The sequence below is a fragment of the Tetrao urogallus genome (assembly GCF_951394365.1).
Source record: "Tetrao urogallus genome assembly, chromosome: 15".
Taxonomy (NCBI): domain Eukaryota; kingdom Metazoa; phylum Chordata; class Aves; order Galliformes; family Phasianidae; genus Tetrao; species Tetrao urogallus.
In genome coordinates, this window is record NC_136828.1 from 12,769,108 (window position 1) to 12,787,795 (window position 18,688).

The 18,688-nt window shown below is 49.1% G+C and overlaps 1 protein-coding gene across 1 annotated transcript; it reads right to left on the reverse strand.

Moving 5' to 3' along the window:
* Nucleotides 1-1,484: 1,484 nt before the first annotated feature.
* On the reverse strand, nucleotides 1,485-18,060 carry LOC306952412 (uncharacterized protein; the record flags this gene model as incomplete). The annotated part of the gene is made up of 18 exons (XM_079543120.1): nucleotides 1,485-1,675; nucleotides 1,945-2,086; nucleotides 2,746-2,930; nucleotides 3,060-3,201; nucleotides 3,936-4,109; nucleotides 4,406-4,563; nucleotides 4,637-4,786; nucleotides 5,967-6,150; nucleotides 7,605-7,803; nucleotides 12,144-12,327; nucleotides 12,716-12,857; nucleotides 13,342-13,529; nucleotides 14,092-14,233; nucleotides 14,739-14,912; nucleotides 15,417-15,577; nucleotides 15,979-16,128; nucleotides 16,295-16,457; nucleotides 17,863-18,060. The coding sequence occupies 18 exons, from the start codon at nucleotides 18,058-18,060 to the stop codon at nucleotides 1,485-1,487; spliced, it is 3,027 nt and encodes a 1,008-aa protein (XP_079399246.1).
* Between the last annotated feature and the right edge of the window lie 628 nt (nucleotides 18,061-18,688).

Sequence of the window (18,688 nt, forward strand, 5' to 3'; positions counted from 1 at the left end):
CGTGGCAAAAGGGAAATAGAGATCATCTGCGTGATGATTGTTGCTCTGGCCAGCGTGCAAAGGGGCTGCAAATAGAGGAGCAGTGCTCGTTGCACAAGTTGCTGCTATTCTGGCACCTGGCCATCGTCCCTTGGACAGCAGAGCCCCGGGGAAACCACTCTGCTGATATGGAGGCTCTCCAGCTGAGCCATTTGTGATAGGATCAGGGCATGCAGAACCTCTCAGCCGTGGGGTACGAGTTGAACCAATTGTGTTATTGGCACTCTGGGCTCAGGTTCAACTCCATGGCGTTTGCTTTTCTGCAAAGTACAAAGCTTGGTGGCAGAAACATCTGATGTAATGAAAATGTGGGAGAATTAAAACTTTATTGGGTTCCCGTAAAGGGAAAGATATAAACAATGTGATAAAGCACACAATAAGATAATGCATATGGAGAACAGCGATTCACAGGCAGCTATTTGGATGGAAAATATCCTGAGCTATACATCAACCGGATTGAGATTGCAGAATGTGATGGCTGATAAGAGTGCTATGGACTGGGGCAGCAGACAGCAAAAGAAAATAACGACAACTTGGTCTGGTCCAAATTCTCCTTGCATGAGTGTTTGCATGCATACAAGGCTCCACTTGCAAAGAAATTGCATGGTTGGTTCCAATGGCCAAACTGTTCCAAACTGCACTGATTGCCCAGGAATTCCTGAGAGAGGGAATGCGTTTGCTCCTATTTTAACCAGGTCAGAAAAGACAGACATCCATAAAACTAGAAATGAGTCTGGTTTATTTTCCTGTATCATTAGCCTTTTATGGTCACTTGCTGGTATGAATGTTAACTGCAAACTTATAAATGTAGATCCTCTTCCATTCAGACTGTGGAGCAGTGTTGAACGTGGTGGCGGCAACTCTTGGCTATCTAGACAGGCTTGCAGACTTTAAGGTGTCTTTCAGGACTGTGTTTCAGGGAGGAAGAACTTCATCCCCACAGCCCGTGGATGGGTGGTTTTGCACTCTCAGTGCTTGTCTTGGCTGCCTGCCCTGGTGGGATTTTGCTGGAAGCTCTGGCTAATGAGAGAGCTTGGCTCAAGAAGCACCTACAGCGTATCTCAGCTCCCAGTGAACGCTGGTGTGTCTTGAGTGGGAATTTTGGGCAGATTTCTGCAGTGTTGTGAGCCTTACTTTGGTGTTGAAGTGTGGATGTCACACCTACATGTCATGGACACACACCCCCGGGTCCTTCAGCTGCTCGGTGTCCCTCTCTGGGAGGGTCACCAGGATTGTGCTTTCTCATTGATTTGCCTGCATTCCCCACAGCAAGGGAGCAAAGAGCAGGTCAGCGACCTATGGGGAGATGTAGGGATGGGAGTGGACAGAGACAGCGGGAGGGAAATACGACAGAGCGTGGCACGTTGGCACGGGGCGATGAGCCCTAGCACAGCTAAGATGGGCCTTGGTGGTGGCCCCGCCTGGCCGCCCCGCAGCAGCACTGCCTATTCGCGCAGGACGGCACGGGTCGCCTGGGGCCGAGGCCTTAATGTGAAAGTCGTTTCGGGGACGGTCAGGTCCAGGTCAGCCTCTGAAACTCCCGGCTGAGGTTGGAAAGTGAATGTCTGCAGCAGCCCGACGAAGAAGACAAACAGCTCCATCTTGGCGAGGCTTTCTCCGATGCAGTTCCTTCGCCCTGCGGATGGAAGCAGCGTGCTTACTTGACGGCAGTATCAAGCTGGAGAAGTCCTGTCACAGTGGGTTTACCAAAATGTCTCACTCCAACTCTAAATGTTGCTTTGCCAGTGCCCTACCACCCTCCCCCCGACCACAGGGCTGTCTTTCTTCCTAGAAAGGTCCTTTCCCCAGCTGGATCTTTGGGAGCCAGCCATTGAGCTCGTTATCCAAATGAGAGGCAGTAATTAGCCATGAGGACCCCTCGGTGTGGCCGAGGCCTTTGGGTACCTGTGGAGAAGGGCAGGAAAGCCTCCCTCTTGACAAAATTCCCTTCAGCATCGAGGAAGTGGTTGGGGTTGAACTGGTGTGGTGTCTCCCACTGCGTCTTATCCAGCAGCACCGAGGTGAGCGATGGGATGACAATTATGCCCTGGGAGAAGACACAAGAAATAGCAAGGCCCAGGGGTGCCTGTGGTGCAGCACCAAGGGTCCTGGGTGAGGGGTGTGGGGAAGGGGCTGGGGATGAGGAGGAGCTCCTGTCCACGGTGGGTTTACCAAAACGTCTCACTCCAACTCTAAATATTGCTGTGCCAGGAAGATTCTTGGCTGGGCAGAAAGGCAGGATTTATTGCTCTGTGTTGCTTTGCTTTGTGACGTGGCTTTATTTTGTGACGTGGTTTTTATTGCTTCGAGTGGGGCAGGCGGAGACCCTGAGGATTTCATCCCCTCCACCAACAGGGAGATTTTCCCAGCCGTGCCAAGCACTGAAGCCAAATGCCACGTTGCACGGTGAGGACCTGAGGCAGAGGGTCAGATCCTGAGCATTCCCAGGCAAATACTTCACTGGGCAGATGGCATCAGAGGTAAACCAGGGTCACTCTTGGAGTGTGGAAGAGCTGAGCATGAGGGCCTGAATCGAGTTCCCCTGTACTGGTCTCTCTGGGCTCAGCACAGTCATTGGAAAGGAAGGAACTCTTCTGGGGTAATTCTGGACATTTGTTTTGTGCTTCTGTCCCTCTAAAGAAGCTGCCTGCAGTGCCACTGGCAACAAGAGGAGCGCCGTGTGCCCCTGGGTTGGGCCGTACCCACCTTGGGAAGGAAGTATCCCCTGAAGTGGGTGTCCACAGCAGTGCAGCGGGGAACGTGGGGCAGGAGGGTGATGAACCTCTGCACTTCGTGGATCACTGCGTTTGTGAATGGCATCTTCTTGCGGTCCTCGTACGTGGCCCAGCTGCCAGCTTTGACAGTTCTTCCAATCTCCTCCTGCACCTTTTCTGGAAGGAACAAAGAACGGGGATGTATCCCAGCGAGGAAATCAAATCCCCCTGCAGATTTGATTTTGGTAAAATATGTGTTTTTCCAGGGTGTGGAGGAAGAGGAGTCTTAAAACACCAGGAGCTCACTTTGGATCTCAGGGTATTTCATCATCAGCAGGATGGCCCACTGCAGCGTGGTGGCCGTGGTCTCTGTGCCCGCCATGACCAGGTCAAGTATGGATGCAATTAAGTTGTCATCATGGAAGAGGCTGTCTTTCTTGTTTTTCTCCTTGAAAAGAACAAGTGTGAGAAAGCTCTTAAAATAGTGTTAGTATTCAGCAAGTTTGGGAAATGCTCTGTAACCCAGAAGGCTGTTGGGTATGAGCGTGTGTTTGAGAACAGTGTGGTAAATGGCCTGATGTCGCTTCTCCTGGGCCGTAGCAGTCTGCACTGAACCTTCCTCCACAGTGATGGGAAGAAGACTAATGCCTCACGTTGGCCCAGATCCAGTGGGAAAGAAGAAAAGATTCAGAGCGTAAATACTTTGTGTGGAATGAAATCAACTGATGTGTGAAATTGCAGTCTCTACTGAAGTAAGATGCAGGGCTAGGCTCGCAGACGTACTGACCATTTATCATTCCAGTTCTTTAAGTGTATCATTCATCTTGGAGCAACAGTATCAATGATTAATTGATTTGTTGTCATACAAAGAAAAGCACAGTCAGCTTGCATGTGAGTTCATGCATTTTCTACTACAAACAAGGACTTCATGTCACATTATTAGCACTGCTGTTTGGGGGATGGATTGAGAGAATGGCTTCCACATCTCAATTTTGATAGAAAAATCCCTGCAGTAAAGTACACCAATACAAGACTGGAATCTGATTTCAGTGCCACTAGAACAATAGCATTAATTTCAGTAGGGTTACATGATAGGACTGAAATCCAGATCCACAGCTCTTTAAGCTAGAAAAGCCAAAGGAGACATCACAAACAGCCAGCAGAGCCCAAGCAGACCCATACCTCGTGCTGCTTGAATACCAATGCATCAGTGTAGCTCCTCACACTGTTCTCATTAATATCTTCCCTGCTCGCCTTCATGTATTGCCTTATAATAGCGCGCACATCTTCTATTTTCTTTAGCAAAATCTTGTGAGTTTTGAAAAGAAATCCAAGGAATGGGTAGAAATTGAAATACTAATAAGAAATTAAAAAAAAAAAAGAAGCGTTAGGTGTGCAGGAGAATCAACATGCTGAAATGGCTTCTTCCTAAGGCACGACAGATGAGGTGAGTTTTGTCTGTAGTAATATCTGTGCATCCCAGGGAGTTCTGTAGGGCTCAGGCTCATTTTCACACGGATGGGCTTTGCAACCTTTTAGCCTTTATGCAATACAACTCAATTTTAAGCTTTTTTACTGTTCAGTGGGAACTGCCCCTCCACCAGTGACAGACTGGTCAGGAAAATTGCTAACTGTTGAGACAGGTTACTTACATTCAAGTATGGAGATCCCAGAAGAACCATAACTTCATCTATGAGTCTTAGGAGAGTGAGAAATGTTGGGTCCTTATAGTCAAACCTGTCCCCAAAGAGCATGAGGAAGGTGATGTTGATCGGAGCGATGCTGAAGGACCTCAGGCTGAAAGGTTCCCCTGCAATGGGAGGAGCAGAGCAGTGTCAGAGCGAGGTGGATGCTGCAGAGCACCCCGGTGGGCTCCGGCTCACCTTTGAAGGATTTGATCTTCTCAATGAGGAAGTGAAGCTCCTCACAAACCTTCCCCTCCATCATCTGCTTCCCCATGCCGAGGTTGCGCATGCTGGAGACGGTGAACCTGCGCGTTGTTCTCCACAGGTCGCCGATGGAGAAGAACACACCTGGGGCAGGCACACCACACCAAGCGAGTTATGGGGCCGGGCGAGGAGGGAGCTCCCCAAGCTTCTGCCGCCCAGTTCCCGTGGTTTTGGGGAACTGGGGTCCCCCATTTCTCTGTGCCCCAGCCCCGCACCCTCTCAGCTCAGCTTTCCTGGTCACACTGAGCCTGCTGGCCGCGGGTTGGGGGAGGGCTGTCAGACCCACAGCGTGGGGCTGGGGGGGAGCCGGTCTGAGTCAGCCGTGCAAACTCTCTGACCTGTTTGGTTGCAAGGTGGGGCCTCAAGCAACAGCCTTGTCTCTTTGAAGCTTCCCTCTTTGTTCTATTCCAATCATAAAGATCTTTTATCTTTGTGGGATGGGATGATTCACCCTCCTCGATCCCAGTCAGTGCTCTACTGGTTTTTGAGATTCCCAATAACACTAAAAACACCCCCACTTTAGGGTGGAGAGAAAAAGTGATTCTTCGGAAAATCTGTGACCCTTGCTACCTATAGCCTGTGTGAATTTATGGCTTTGGGTCACCTCTGAGCAATTCCGACTTGGGTTGAGAAGATAACAGAGAAAGGACTGATAGAGCAATACTGGCAGCCTCCCACAGGGATATTTTATGTGTAAATTAGCTCTGAATGATGCTTTTCCCCCATCAATTCCTTTTCCCTGTGTAGTGACAAATTCGTCTCTTGATATTGTGGCTGGGTAATTTAATTTCTAATTGTAATCCCAACTCTGGCCTGTGACCAGCATACAGGGCTGCCTTTTGGCTGCTCACACCAGAGCCTGGCTGGAGGAACAAGGCAGGATGTCCTCTGATGTCCTTGGGAAAACCACAGGGATGTCTGGGGAAAGAATTTCCAGCCTCAGCCCGTTGCTGAACAGAATACGCGTCCAACCTGAGAGCTTCGGTGGAGGGAGACAAGATGCTGGGGACTGACTGTATCCAATAATGGATGCCAGGCATTGGGATGAAAGGGCAAACCTGTGCTTTTAAAAACCCCACTCCTCGCCCTCCAACGAGAGGATAAGGGTTGACTGCAAGTGCACGACCAAAATATAATGACAGTGGAAATGCACTGCATGAAAGTGAGGGAATGCCATCGGTGTAGGGAGGGTCCAAGGAGCTTTTCAAAGCTGGGCTGCTGGGAGCAGCGCCACACTGGCACTGAGCGGCACCGTCCCTCCCACCCCCCCTCATTGCTCTAGTACCGTTTCCATTCTGAATTTGGTCAAATATTGGGATGGATGGTCTGTCTACAAACTCCTCTGTGTAGTTCACAAGCGCCTCCCGCACAACTTCGTACCCGGTCAGGACCACAACTTTCTGGAAGCCAAAATGGAGGGTGAAGACCGGGCCGTATTCTTCCGCAAGCTGAAAGAGAGGTAAGCTGTGATGGTCAGCAATGAGGGAAAGTCCCTCAGTCAGCACTCCCCGGGGTTGAGCGTGGGATGCTCTGCGTGGGTGAGCGGAGGGGTGCTCAGGTTTATTGCCCACCCCCTGTCAGTGCATTGCTAATCTGATCTCTTTGTTAAGTAGAAAGTGAAAAAACATAAGTGCAACATGTGGAGTTACGTTGGACTTCAGATGGCGGTGCAGGTTGGCCTACCAGAGAAAGACCAGAGTAGTGCAAATAGTGGCGCTGTTATACGGAACAGACCTTGCTCCTCTCCCGTGCTCCTGCTGCTGCTAGATCAAGGGATTGGAGCAACAACAGCTGCAGAGAAGGGTCTGCAATGGCTGAAGGAGGGCAGTGAGCGGCCCCAGGTGCTGCCCAGCTGCATGCACAGCCTCAGCCCACATGGTGCAGCCTCAGCCCACGCAGAGGAAAGAGTGCATCCCCACCTGCCCAGCAGCACCCCACCAGTGTGCCCAGCCAGCCATACTGCAATGCAGACACTGCTTCGGTGTTAATCTGTGGGGTGAGGAACAGGGATAACCCCTCTGGATTAATCCCAAATTAAAATCAAATATAGGTGACTGTAAATACAACGGAGCAGGCAGTGAGAGCACGCAGAGGTCAGTCAGAAACTCAGTCTGAAGGCAAACCTGTGCCCAGCACACTGGGTGAGCTGCCCCAGAGCTGCACTTCCCAAAAGGCAGAGCAGCAATGCAGCCTCAGCCCAGCACTGCACACCTGGCAGCTGCCTGCATTCAGCCAGCACTGGAGCGATGGAGCCCCACTCGAGGAGGGAGCGATCCTCAGTGCTGGCTGTGCCAGCTGTGCCTGGCACCAACACACAGCTCCAGCATGAGTGGGGTAAGCCGTTCTGATTGCAAACCAATGGAAGAGCTTCCAGGCTTCTCCTTTCTGGTTCCTCAGCTCAGTCTTCCCATCCCACCCTTCTGCTGCTGTCTGGATTTTAATGCAAATCCCTTTCATTCCGAGGGAAATAGGCTTTGCAGTGGGACATCTGGATATGGGTTCTCTGCATCACGACATTCCCCCACCGCTTCTCTAGAACGCAGGGAGGGAAGTGGTTTCCATTCACGCTAGTTCTTTCCTAATGCTGTCCGCATTTTCTGGGTGTCAGAGCTGTCAAATTAATATTTAAAGTCCCACAAGTGCTGCAGACTTCATGTACATCATCGCAATTACATGAAGAAATCTCATATTACCCAGAGGTGTTTTTCTTAACGGTTGATTGCTCATAAATGACACTGCACCAAACACAGACATTGGCTTGAAGACCAGAAAGAGAATATTATAAAGCAGTTTCCACACCTTTACTATCCAGTTCAAATTCAAAAAGACAAAAAATCAGCACTGATATAGCCCAGGCAGCTTTAAAATGCACGAGGATCCAGGTTTGGGTTTTTTGTCCTACCTTCATTAGTGACTTATCTTGCCTTCTGATGTCCACCAAGTGCAGGTTACCAATGATCGGAAGAGGAGTTGGACCAGGAGGCAATTTAAACGCTGCGTTTTTAGAGCCGGTTGAAAAATAGAGTGCAGCTAACAGCACTGCTGCACACAGCAGACCCATTAACACAGGATCGGAGATAAAAGAAATTAAGAAAGCCATTTTTTTTTTTTAAGTACTACTCTGGTTTTTGGTGTTAGAAGCAATCAAAGCGCAGCGGCAGCGCTCGGCTCCTGCCAGCTGGCTCTCTGTTTGTTCTCTGCGATCGCTACAAGCACTCGATTCTTATTAAGGTTTGTAGAGTACCTAAATAAATACTGCATACTCCACCCTCTTTAAACACCTCAGAGAATGTGGTCTAAGCAGTTTGCAAAGCCTGTCCAGAAGTAAAGAGAGTTTCAAATTACAAACCCATGCATGTGTGTGCAAGAACATATACATGGGAAAAGGTGCTTGGCATTCCTCTATTGCCTCCTCCGCCCGAGACCTCCAGGTCCCTCACTGGCAGTGCTGTGACCCTCCGAACACTGCTGACACGGGGGAATGGAAAGGTTCCTCTGAGCGCTATAGGAAACCCCCAGCTTTGGGTTTGGATGGGGCTTGGGATGTTGGGGCTGCTAGAGAGAAGCGGTTAAGGGAGGCTTTGACTTGGTCTGTGTCAAGTGGAGATCAAAGGTTGTTAATGATGGTAACGGCCCTGTATCCCGGGGTGCTGCAGCCCGTCAAGCTCACAGAGTGGCTGCGGAGTGCCCAGAGGGGATGGGATTGCAGACTTCTGAGGTGTGCAGGACATGTAGGAGCTGGCCATGGAAAATTAGCACAGGTCAAGTGATCGTGAGTGGATTGTGTGTAAATTAAATGGGAAGGCAGAATTGGATCTGAAGTTGCTGGGGGGTTCCTCATTTGGAAAGAGCAGCTTCTAAGAGACAGAGGGGATAAATTAACGAAGTTAATGAAGCTCGCTGAGCTGGAGAGCTGCAGAACCTGAGCATGATGGAGAATGGAACTATTGTGAGTCAAAGGTATGAAACACCTGGAGCATGCGTTCCTCCTGAAGGTTCCCATCCCCTGCAGAAGGGACTGACGTCTGTCAGACTGAGCCGTGGCTGTCAGAGCGATGCTGGAAATAAACCGTCCATGGAATACATTTGCTCAGGGAAGAAAGGTCTGTTGTGATGCGATCAGGAAGCACAAAGCTCCTTTTATCCAAAGCTTTGATTGTGGAGGGGATGTTATTCGGCAGTGTGTCCTCAGCACTGTGAGAGCAAAGAGGGCTGTGAAGGCAGCAGGCCTGGTGCGCAGGGGGCATAGCGTGCTCCTGGAGCAGCTCTGGTGCACACGTGCTGCAGAGATGTGGCGGTGCGGCAGAAGCAGCCAATGTGTTGCAACATTTCTGGGATTTTTTTATTAGTTTCCAAGAAATGGGCTGGAGGCAACGGTTTTCTCTAGAGCGTGCCTTGTGTGACTCAGCCCTGCTGCAGCCAGCACAGAGCAGTAGGGGTGCGAAGCGGGAGAGCGGGGCCGGGGTGGCACAGGGTGCAGAGCGGGGGCACAGCGCTGTGCTCTGCGTGTGCTCCTGTGTGCTCTGACCGGAGAGCTACGTGCCACTGCCGTGCTCCTGGTATGTCATCCCTGCCCTGGGAGCCGCCAAAATAATAAAAAAAGCCTTTCAGAGAGAGATTTAAATTATGTCTGAAAGGCCGGCGGGGGGGGGGGGGCTGGAGCGCGTCAGGTTTTTTTAAACCTACCAACCTCTGAGTGCAATGCATTAAGATGACAAAGGTAAGTCAAGCTGTTGTGATGACAAGAAATTCCTGTCTCAACAACCCGTCTGGTACGTGTTCTGCTCCGGAGCCACACTGCTACGTGCTGCCCTGCCCGGCACCCAGCACAGATCCCAGCACAGAGCCCTGCCACGCAGCGGCACCGCGCAGGCTCCAGGTGAGCATTCGTATTCCTTCCCTACCTGGCGTTTACCTTGAAGAACACGGAGCTGTATCCTTTCTGCACTGTTAGAGTTTTTAACGGGCAGAAAAAATCTGTTTCCTTTATTAGTTTAAATGTGTTGCCATTCACTTTAATTTTCTATTTTCCCTCTGCGATGAGGAAAGGTTGATGGCAGCAGATGACTCCAATCACCTATGGGACACTGTGTGGGCCTGCCCTTCCTTCCTCCCTTCTCCATCTCCTCATTAAGGCAAACAGACACATCTTTTGTGCCAGTGTCTATGTGGAGGGTTTTTCTTCTCCATCACTGTTTTCACTTCCTCCTATCCCAGATTCTCTGCAAGTAAATCCTTTTAGAAATATGATAGCCAGAACTCAAAGACACCTCAACTGCTTGTCTGTATCCTTGGGACCAATGCAAGAAAACGCCTGGCATGGCATCTTCAGCATCTTGTAGGTCTGGGAGGACTCCAATTCACCAGATAATCAGCTCTGAAAATTCTTCCCTTATAAATGGCATCAACTCGTGGACTGCGCAAATGCTTAGGAAAAGAGACACTTTTGAAGGGACAATTATCAAAGCAGTGAAGAAGCCTTTATGGTTGCGACTTTCTAGAAACAGCCTGGTTTCCTTGGAGCTGTTTGTGGCTCTGGGCATTGCTCACACTTTGTATTGTTAAACATGTTCTGGCCGCGTGTTGCCCAGGGATCCCTGCGCTCCTGTGGGCGTACAAAAGGAGGTGCAGCCCAGCTTTATCAGTTTGACCCTAAATCTACTTTATCCTGCAATGCCGCATAGATAAACAGCAACAGAGCAAAATATTTATTTGTTAAGTAGGAGCTAAGGTCAAACTTGCAGTAGTTAGACTGCAAACAAAGCAGCAGCAAAATGAATGTAAGCAAGCGTAGCAGCAAAGGCATTCTTGTTACACAGCTTGTTCAGCAGATTCCTTGAGCTGGATGGGAAGCTGGAGCTGGCCTCAAGGCACAGCACAAGTGAAAGTGCAGCCCCAGTACAAGCACAGGGAACGTTGGAGTGCAATACTGGGACAAAGCACAGCTATCAGAGTGCTGCCCTTAGTTGTGAACTAAAGCTGCGAAGAGTCAGAGCCTTGGCTGAACGAAGAGTGACTGCTTTGTCATCTCTTCATACTCTGTTGCTCCTTTCTTTCCTTCCACTTGTAGCACAGATCAGGTTTAGATGATGGCAACATTTTGTGCTAGACTTGCCCCAGCCACCCCCTCAATCTCTGTAACTGTCAGTTTCTCCCTTTTTTCTTTCCATCCTGGCTTGCATTTCATGCTTCCAAAGCAACACAAAGCATCTTCAGTGACTCACCACTCTCTAACCCTCATCTGGTTTCCTGCCTGTGTTAACAGACGAAGCCTCCTCTCTTCCCCACACCATCATTCAGGTTTCCCACAGCACAGCTCCTTGTTCCTACACATAATGGCTGCTCCAGAAGATAATCATTAACTGTTCTAACCAAGCAGCTGCCCTAGGAAGGCTTCCCTCTTTGCTGACACCAGCTTGGTGCACAGACCCCATGCACCAAGCTCATGGCACAGTAACAGGCTGGGTAGTAAGCTCTTGCCCACCTCTCTTTCCAGTTTTACAGCTTTTAGTGGCTATGGGAAAAATCCTATGGATTGTGTCAGCACTGCAGGGTCTTTGCTGGCAGTGTGAGCATTTTCAGCTCTGTATTTGTAACACCAGTTCCCATGCAGGTGACCACAGCACTGCCTCAGGCTTGTGTGCAGCATCACGTGTTCTGGTTCAGAAACCACTCACTCACTTTCTGTGGCTGCTTATTTTCTGCCAGTGTAGGGTCAGAGCTGCTCTAGAGTGTGGCTGGACATGAGTCAAAGCCAGGAGGGGCAAGGGAATGGGAGAAATGCCTTCCTTACTGTGAAAGCTGTGAGGCTGGCCCCCTAGTAAATAGGCTCTTCAGTATGAAACATCCAGTGCAATCGGAATGAGCTCACTTTCTAAAGCACTTAGCAATTTCCTGATAAGTGACCCATGCCTGGCTCTTGGCATCAGCCCGTGTCACACCCGAGTGTCTGCGATGCTGTGATAAAGATAAGGCTGTGCTGCACAATGGCAGCTCAGTCCAAGGCTCAGCTCAACAGTCATCTCAGGGAGACTTCTAAGGGTCTGTTGTCTCCAGCTGGGCCATCGATAACCAGCTCTGCTATACAGCTGGGATTCGGGCTGAGAAACTCCCCATAGAGGCTCTCAGTGGAGAGCCCCAGGTGGGTTGTTTGTAGAGGAGGCTCAAAACTAAGTCATTCTTTGAAATAGCCCTGAAAACTGCATCTCTGGTATTCAGAGGTGGGTCGTGCTGAACGTGGGAGCAGTGCTCAGAGGTGTCTGAAGGGTTTGCATCGTACAGAGGGTACAAGAGCTCTTGGAAAGGATCATACGAACAAAAGACAAACAGCAGAACCCAGTGCCCTTTCCCTAAAGCTCAGGCAGACAGCTTTTCCCCCTGTAGCTAGACTTGCGTTCAAGCTTGAAGTGCCCACTACACCACCTCCATGTTGTCTGATCACTTGCAGGGCACAGCACAGACCAGGTGAGGCATGGGGTTCAGGGTGAAGCCAACGTCAGCAGTGAGATCCAACTCTGCTTTGTTCACCCCTGGAGGGGGCTGGAAAACAAATTTGCGGAGCAAGCCTGCGAAGAAGAGGAACAGCTCCATTTTGGCCAGGCCTTCTCCAACACAAGCCCTACGTCCTGAAAACAAGCAGGAGAGAAGTAAATGTTAAGCAGTGGAACTTGGTGATGGCATCTGAGACCTTCTAAACTGGACACGCAGTCTGTGCAGCTGAGGTAGGAAGCTTTTCCTTTCTTTTCTCTGTATGCTGGGGGGGGGGGTACTGCTGTCTTAGTGTCAAGTTGCCTGGAAGCCTGCAGTTGTGTGAGATCATCCAGTGCCTGGGGGTAAATAAGCGTCTGCCAGATCTCCTAAGGAGCAGCAGGTTATAGCAGTGGTAGACAGGACCAATGTCCAGAAACCTCTTATCCTGCCTTATCAGTGTCCTTCACTTACATACTTCCCTGGGGTCAGTGGGCATGGTGCTGTTAGCCTAGCCCCGGGATGGGCACAAATTACCCCTCTCACCTATGGAGAATGGAATAAATGCCTCTCTCCTAGCAAAGTTCCCATCAGCATCCAGGAAGTGGGAAGGGTTGAACTGATGCGGGGTTTTCCAGTGCAGCTCGTCATTTAGAGCAGAGGTCAGCAGCGGTATAATCTCTGTACCCTGCAAGGGATCAAAGAAGCAGCTGTTTGGAGCAGAAGGGAGCTGGGATAGCTTTCTTTTTTTCCCATGTGAAGAAACAAATGAGACTGAGCTGTGGCAAACAGAACCAGAGGATGCTTCCTGGCCCCACTGTGGCTTTGCCTGTTATCAGTAGTTGCTGCTCTGCTTTTGCACCATGAAAGAATTCTTCTTGCAGATTCAGACAGATCTTTGGAGAAGTCTTCTGAAGTATAGATTTCACTTTGGGCATAATAGAATCAAACCAATGTGACTTCATTAAAGTCTGGTTATTCTGGATTCAAGTGGCTGCAACATTCTACAATCACCACATGTTTTTAACAATTGTTCTGCATCCAAGACAAAGAATTACACGGTGGATTAAACCGAGCATCAAGGCGTCTCTAGATATGTAGATATTTCTTATCACCTTTAGATAACACGGTAATGAATTGGTGCAGTGTAAGCTGCTGGTCCCAGAGCTCACCTTGGGAATCACATAACCTTGGAAATTCACATCTGTAGGTGTTGATCGTGACACACCCATCGGGACGATGTTGGCAAATCTTTGTACTTCGTGTATCACTGCGTCTGTGTAAGGCATCCTTTTCCGGTCCTCCAGCTTCGGCATCTCCCCCGGCTCAATCACCTGGTTCATTTCTTCCTGAATTTTTCCTTGTGGGGAGGAAAGGATTAAGAAGTTGATACTCCTCTCATCTTACAACTGAAGTAGCCTTCAGTTTGGCCATGATGAAGAAAAGGGAAAACTTTGGGGGGCGGTTGGGAAGAACAGGAGGGGGGTGGTAAGGCAGGGCATGGTGTGGTTCTTTCAGTTTTACTCTTGAGCCACGGGAGCTTGAATGGAGAACGACAGGACGTCCCATGCCTGGCTCTGGCTGCACACCTTCATTACCCCATGGCCTTCAACAGAAACCAGATCGGGAGCAGCTCCCCAGGAGATGGGAAACCTTTAGTGACATATGCTGATAGCCTGCAGGAGAACAACGATGGGAGACCTCCTGTCCCTTCAGGCTGCCTCTCGGCCTCTCCCACCAGGCTGGGCTGCTTTATTGCAATCCACCTGAATAAAACCCCTGTGTAAAGTCAGTGGTTGTTATCTCTCTCAGAGAACTCACAATAATTACCCTAAACAGTGCTGAATGAGTTCCACTCCCTTCCATAATCCGAGCCTTATGCATGCAACAGAATATCATACAAGAGGAATTCTCAGCCTTACTCTGAATTTCTGGGTATTTCATCATCAGAAGGAGACCCCAGCGCACGGTTGTAGAAGTAGTCTCAGTCCCAGCAGCAAAGAGATCCAGGGTTGAAAACAGCAGGCTTTCATTGTGGAACATACTGTGGGGTTTCTTTGACTCCTTCAAAACAAACAGGCAAAAGCTGTAAGTTCTGCAGCAAGTGATATCAGTAGTGACTACATTGCCACCATCTTTGTCTGCATCTTAGGTTTTTGTGATTGACATGCTGTGGGAAACAAAATATTTAGAAGGCAACAGAAAGTTTTAATATTAGGACTTACACTGTATAGGATTTGTGTATATACAGCCTCCAAATCCTGATACTGGGTCTGTAAGAACTCAGTTACTGCAGTGAGGTTTGCCACCACATTATTCTTGCAGGGAGGTTGTGGATAGTCTTTTCCCTACACGTGTTGGGTGGCAGCTAATTTCAGCACAACCCCAACCAGCAGTTCCAGCAGAGTGATGGAGTGATGGGATGATACAGCACTGCTCATCGTGAGGATGAGCTTCAACATGTTCTGCTCAGTGCAGTTCTGTTTTTACTCACCCTCCATCCCTGACAGATGATCAGTCCTAATAATGAGCCAGAGCCAAGAGAATCCCAGACTTAGCTTTGAAGTACCTGTTGTTGCTTCATCATGAAGGCATCAACGAAGCCTGTTAAGTTGTTCTCATTAAATTCTTCTTTGTGCTCCTTGAAGAGTTTCTGGAGGAAAGCACTCAGCTCCCTGATATTTTGTAGCACGGTCTTGGAAGCTCCAAAGAGAAATCCAAGGGATGGGTAGAAGTTATACAACTGTGGAGCAACGGAAGCCTGTTAGTTGGTGTTTTGAACATACACAGGTATCACAAATGTGAGCTGCCCTGAGCTCAGCATTGCGGTGTGTCATACAGGCATGGTGTTTGCAGCAAGTCTGGTTTTGCCTCCAGCCTTCCATGAGAAGTGGACACTTCTGCAAGGAGACCCCCAAAACAGTTTCAGTTCTGGAGGCACGCTTGAGAGGGCATTTTAGTGCCAGTCTCTGGTGTGAGACACGCATTGTGCTTCTCCTCTTGAAGGGGAGTGAATTAGTTCCTTTGGTGAAGGCTGTTTTTCTTTCTCTTACTGATAAGCAGCAGAGAAGGAGCCCAGGGGCCAGGGAATCTATGTGCTGTGGATACAGAGCTGCAGTGTGTTCAGTACAGGCTGCTGGTGGTGTTCTTGTTCTCCCCTTGAGAAGCAAGGTGTGGGAAGCCACGAGGACAAACACCATCAATCAGACGTGCCCCTAAAAGCTAAGACTTAAAATCAAGCCCTTACCAGCACCATCGGAGAGCCCAGCAGCTTGGTATTCTCATTTAACAGCTTCAGCAAAGTGAGAAATGCTGGATCATCATATTCAAACCTCTCTCCAAACAGTATAGAGCAGATGACGTTGGATACAGCATTGTTGAGGATCATCTTCGTGTCAAATGGTTTCCCTGTAGTTGAGGCAATGCAAACAAATGATGATGGGATGATGCCCATTTTGCCCTGTGATGCAGGGGTGTGCTGCTGGGGAAGGGAGCAGCTGGCTGGCCTTAGATATTATCAGGGAATGCTGTGCAAAATGCCACATTCAAGGCATGGGAAAAGGACAGAGATTTGGTCAGGTTTTTGTGGAAATGTGGTCCCAAGCTCCCTCAGAAAAAAACTCATTTACCACCCAGAATGCACAGTAGGGAATCTGGTTTCAATGTCTTTAGGCCTCCATTTAATAACCTACCTACGCACATCTGAACTTTAACCATCAGATACCATTCGCTCAGTGTTAAACTTTTGTGAATCTTTATTGTTCTGCTGGACACGTTTTCTGTCTCTGGATGAAATTCTTGACACTCACCTTGATAAGATTCAAAATATTTAATTAGAGAATTCAGTTCCTCGAGGATTCGGACCTCAATCGTTCTCCTTCCCATTCCGAAATCTCTCAGTGTGGACAAGGTGAATCTTCTCATAGTTTTCCATAACTCTCCGTGGCTGAATGCTATTCCTAAAATGAAAGTGTCAAATCCTTATGCTACCTGTGGTTAGTAAATGTAAGGCCTTGTTACAGAGCTACTCTGCACGATTGTACAGACAAAAGGCAGGCATAAGATGATGTTCTCTGCTGTCTCTTCAGATCAACTACAAAAACCAGTGACAAAAAAGCTGTTTACCATTTCCTTGTGTCATTTTCCTAAATATGGGTATTTCTGCTCTCTCTCCGAATTCTTCAGCATGATTTAAGAGGGCATCCTTGATGGTTTCGTAGCCAGCCAGCACCACAGCTTTCCTGGGTCCGAAATGCACGGTGAAGACATTGCCATATAGCTTGGAGAGCTGTCACAGTGAATAAATACATTCATTCTAAACCAGAGCTGGATCCAAACACTGCCTCCCTCGCTAGCTTCCAGCCCACAGCAACCCTCCCACCCTACTCCAGGTCTCCAGGTGCTGCTGTACTGTAACTGCTGAGCAACGGCTATCACTGCCAGCATCTCTCCTTGCAGCCTGTTTGCACAACAAGGTGTCTGCTATCGCTGCTCCTATCAGATGAGCAGTCAATAAAAAAAGCACTGCATTCCTGTGGTGCTCTGCAGCAACAGGCCAGCATAGCAATACTACTGTGTGGAGGCTGTTTGCAAATGCTGTAGCAGGCGGCTGTTTATTTTAATACCACTGACCTGAGGCAAGCGGGTGTGCGCACCACTTTGGGGCTGAAGCCACAAGCACTACAAAAACAAAGCTAGACAATAACTCTTTCAGGATAGCACTTGTCCCTAATTGTTGCAAGGTGGGTAGTGTTGCAGTCATAGCAAAGTTATTTGCTGGCCACCAGAATCTTCAGTCTAACCAGGAAGCATTCCCTTGTAGATAATGTCACAGGAGCACTGGGCTTTTATAGGAAATTAAATATGAATCATCTGTCACAGAGAAGAGTGGCTTTGACAATCAAATCACTCACTTGGTATTTTAGCTTTAGTTTAAACACTGCGAGCCGTCCGCTCCAAATGTCTCCTTGTTTCTGACGTGCCTAAATTACCATTTGCTATGCATTAGATGCATACCGAAAATTGAATTTCAGATTAGAAGCAGCTCCTGTTATTACACCAGACAAATTAAATTTGTTTTCATCAAATGACCATTTGACAGCTTGGGAGATAACATGAGCGCTGGTTCATGCCTCCCTAGCAGCGAACAGGCATGCAGCAGGTTTGGGGCAGGGCATCACAGCCACCTCCTGGCCTGCCTTTGGTTATTTCTTCTCATTAGGACTTCTTGGTGTCAGCCCTGGTTTTACTCAGCAGCACAGGGATTGGATGCAGCACATCTGACAGCCTAAAGCTGGATGGCAGCTTAGGGGAAGTGAATCCGGTGCCTTCAAGAGACATCTGTATCATGGGATCCCCCAGGACTGCCAGAAAGAGGTGACTTTTCCTATGGGCATACCTGTGGTACGGCCATGGAAACCGCTCTGCACAAGCCTGAGGGATTCATAAATCAAGGCTGATGGACACTGTGTGAGTGCTGTAGGAAAGCTGCATTTTGAGGCCAAGGAAGTCCTTCTTCCACCACTAACTGCAGAATTTGAGCGCCTGCAAGGTCCTCTCGTTGTGTCTGCCCAGGTGAGCTTAGCTGGACTGGATCTCCCCATTGTCAGCACACAATTCTGTCTCCATTTCCCTAGCTGCATTCTTTGCTTTGGGAATTGCACACTTTCCCCCTACCTGCATGCCCAGCCTACCTCTGTCAGCGACTGGAATGGCTTTTTCAGGTCCACCACATTCAAGTTTCCAATCAGAGGAAGAGGCTGTGGCCCAGGAGGCAAATTGCAAACTCTCTTCTTCCAGCTGGTGGTGAAGTAAAGGAGAACAGCCAGCCCTGCTGCCAGATAGAGCAGCGAGCTGATGGCCACGCACTGCAGCAAGCTTGTTACGGCCATGGCTGGATCAGAAACCAGAATGTGGGTATGAGCACCCTGGGGCTTCCTTTATAGCCCTTCTGTCATCACCTGAGCACTCTTTGTGGGAAAGTGGCTTTGCACAGAAAAAAGGGCTCTCAGGTCTTGTTTACTTCCATTTGGACCACGTGTACATTTTTACCTGCCAAAAAAGCAACCTATTTTATTCAGAAAATTAGATTAACTTAATCTGAAGCTCCTATTTCATCTACAAGAACAGAGAGCAAGGTGTTTGTTTTCCAGTGTTACGTGCATGTTGTGGTCCATGTGATTTCTGGTGCAGAAGGAAGGGCTGTGCTGGGTTCTCCCATGGCTGTCCTGGTGCAGGGACTTGGCTGGAGCACTGCACAGCCAATGAGAGAAGCAGAACGTAGGAGGGAAAGCCCTCGGTAATGGCTGGGGGGCAGCTGGCAGGGAAATCCCTGGAGAACAGAAAGCGAACCAAGTAGATGGGATAGAGCTGACATGATGTGCTGACTTCAGGCTTGCAGAAAGGTGTTGGTCCCCCTAGTTGGTAAAGCTCTGCTCCTCTGGCACGACAGCAAAATCACTTCCTTGGGCAACCCAGTGTTTTCATGGCAGACGTTGTTGCTGACCTGCAAGTCCTCTG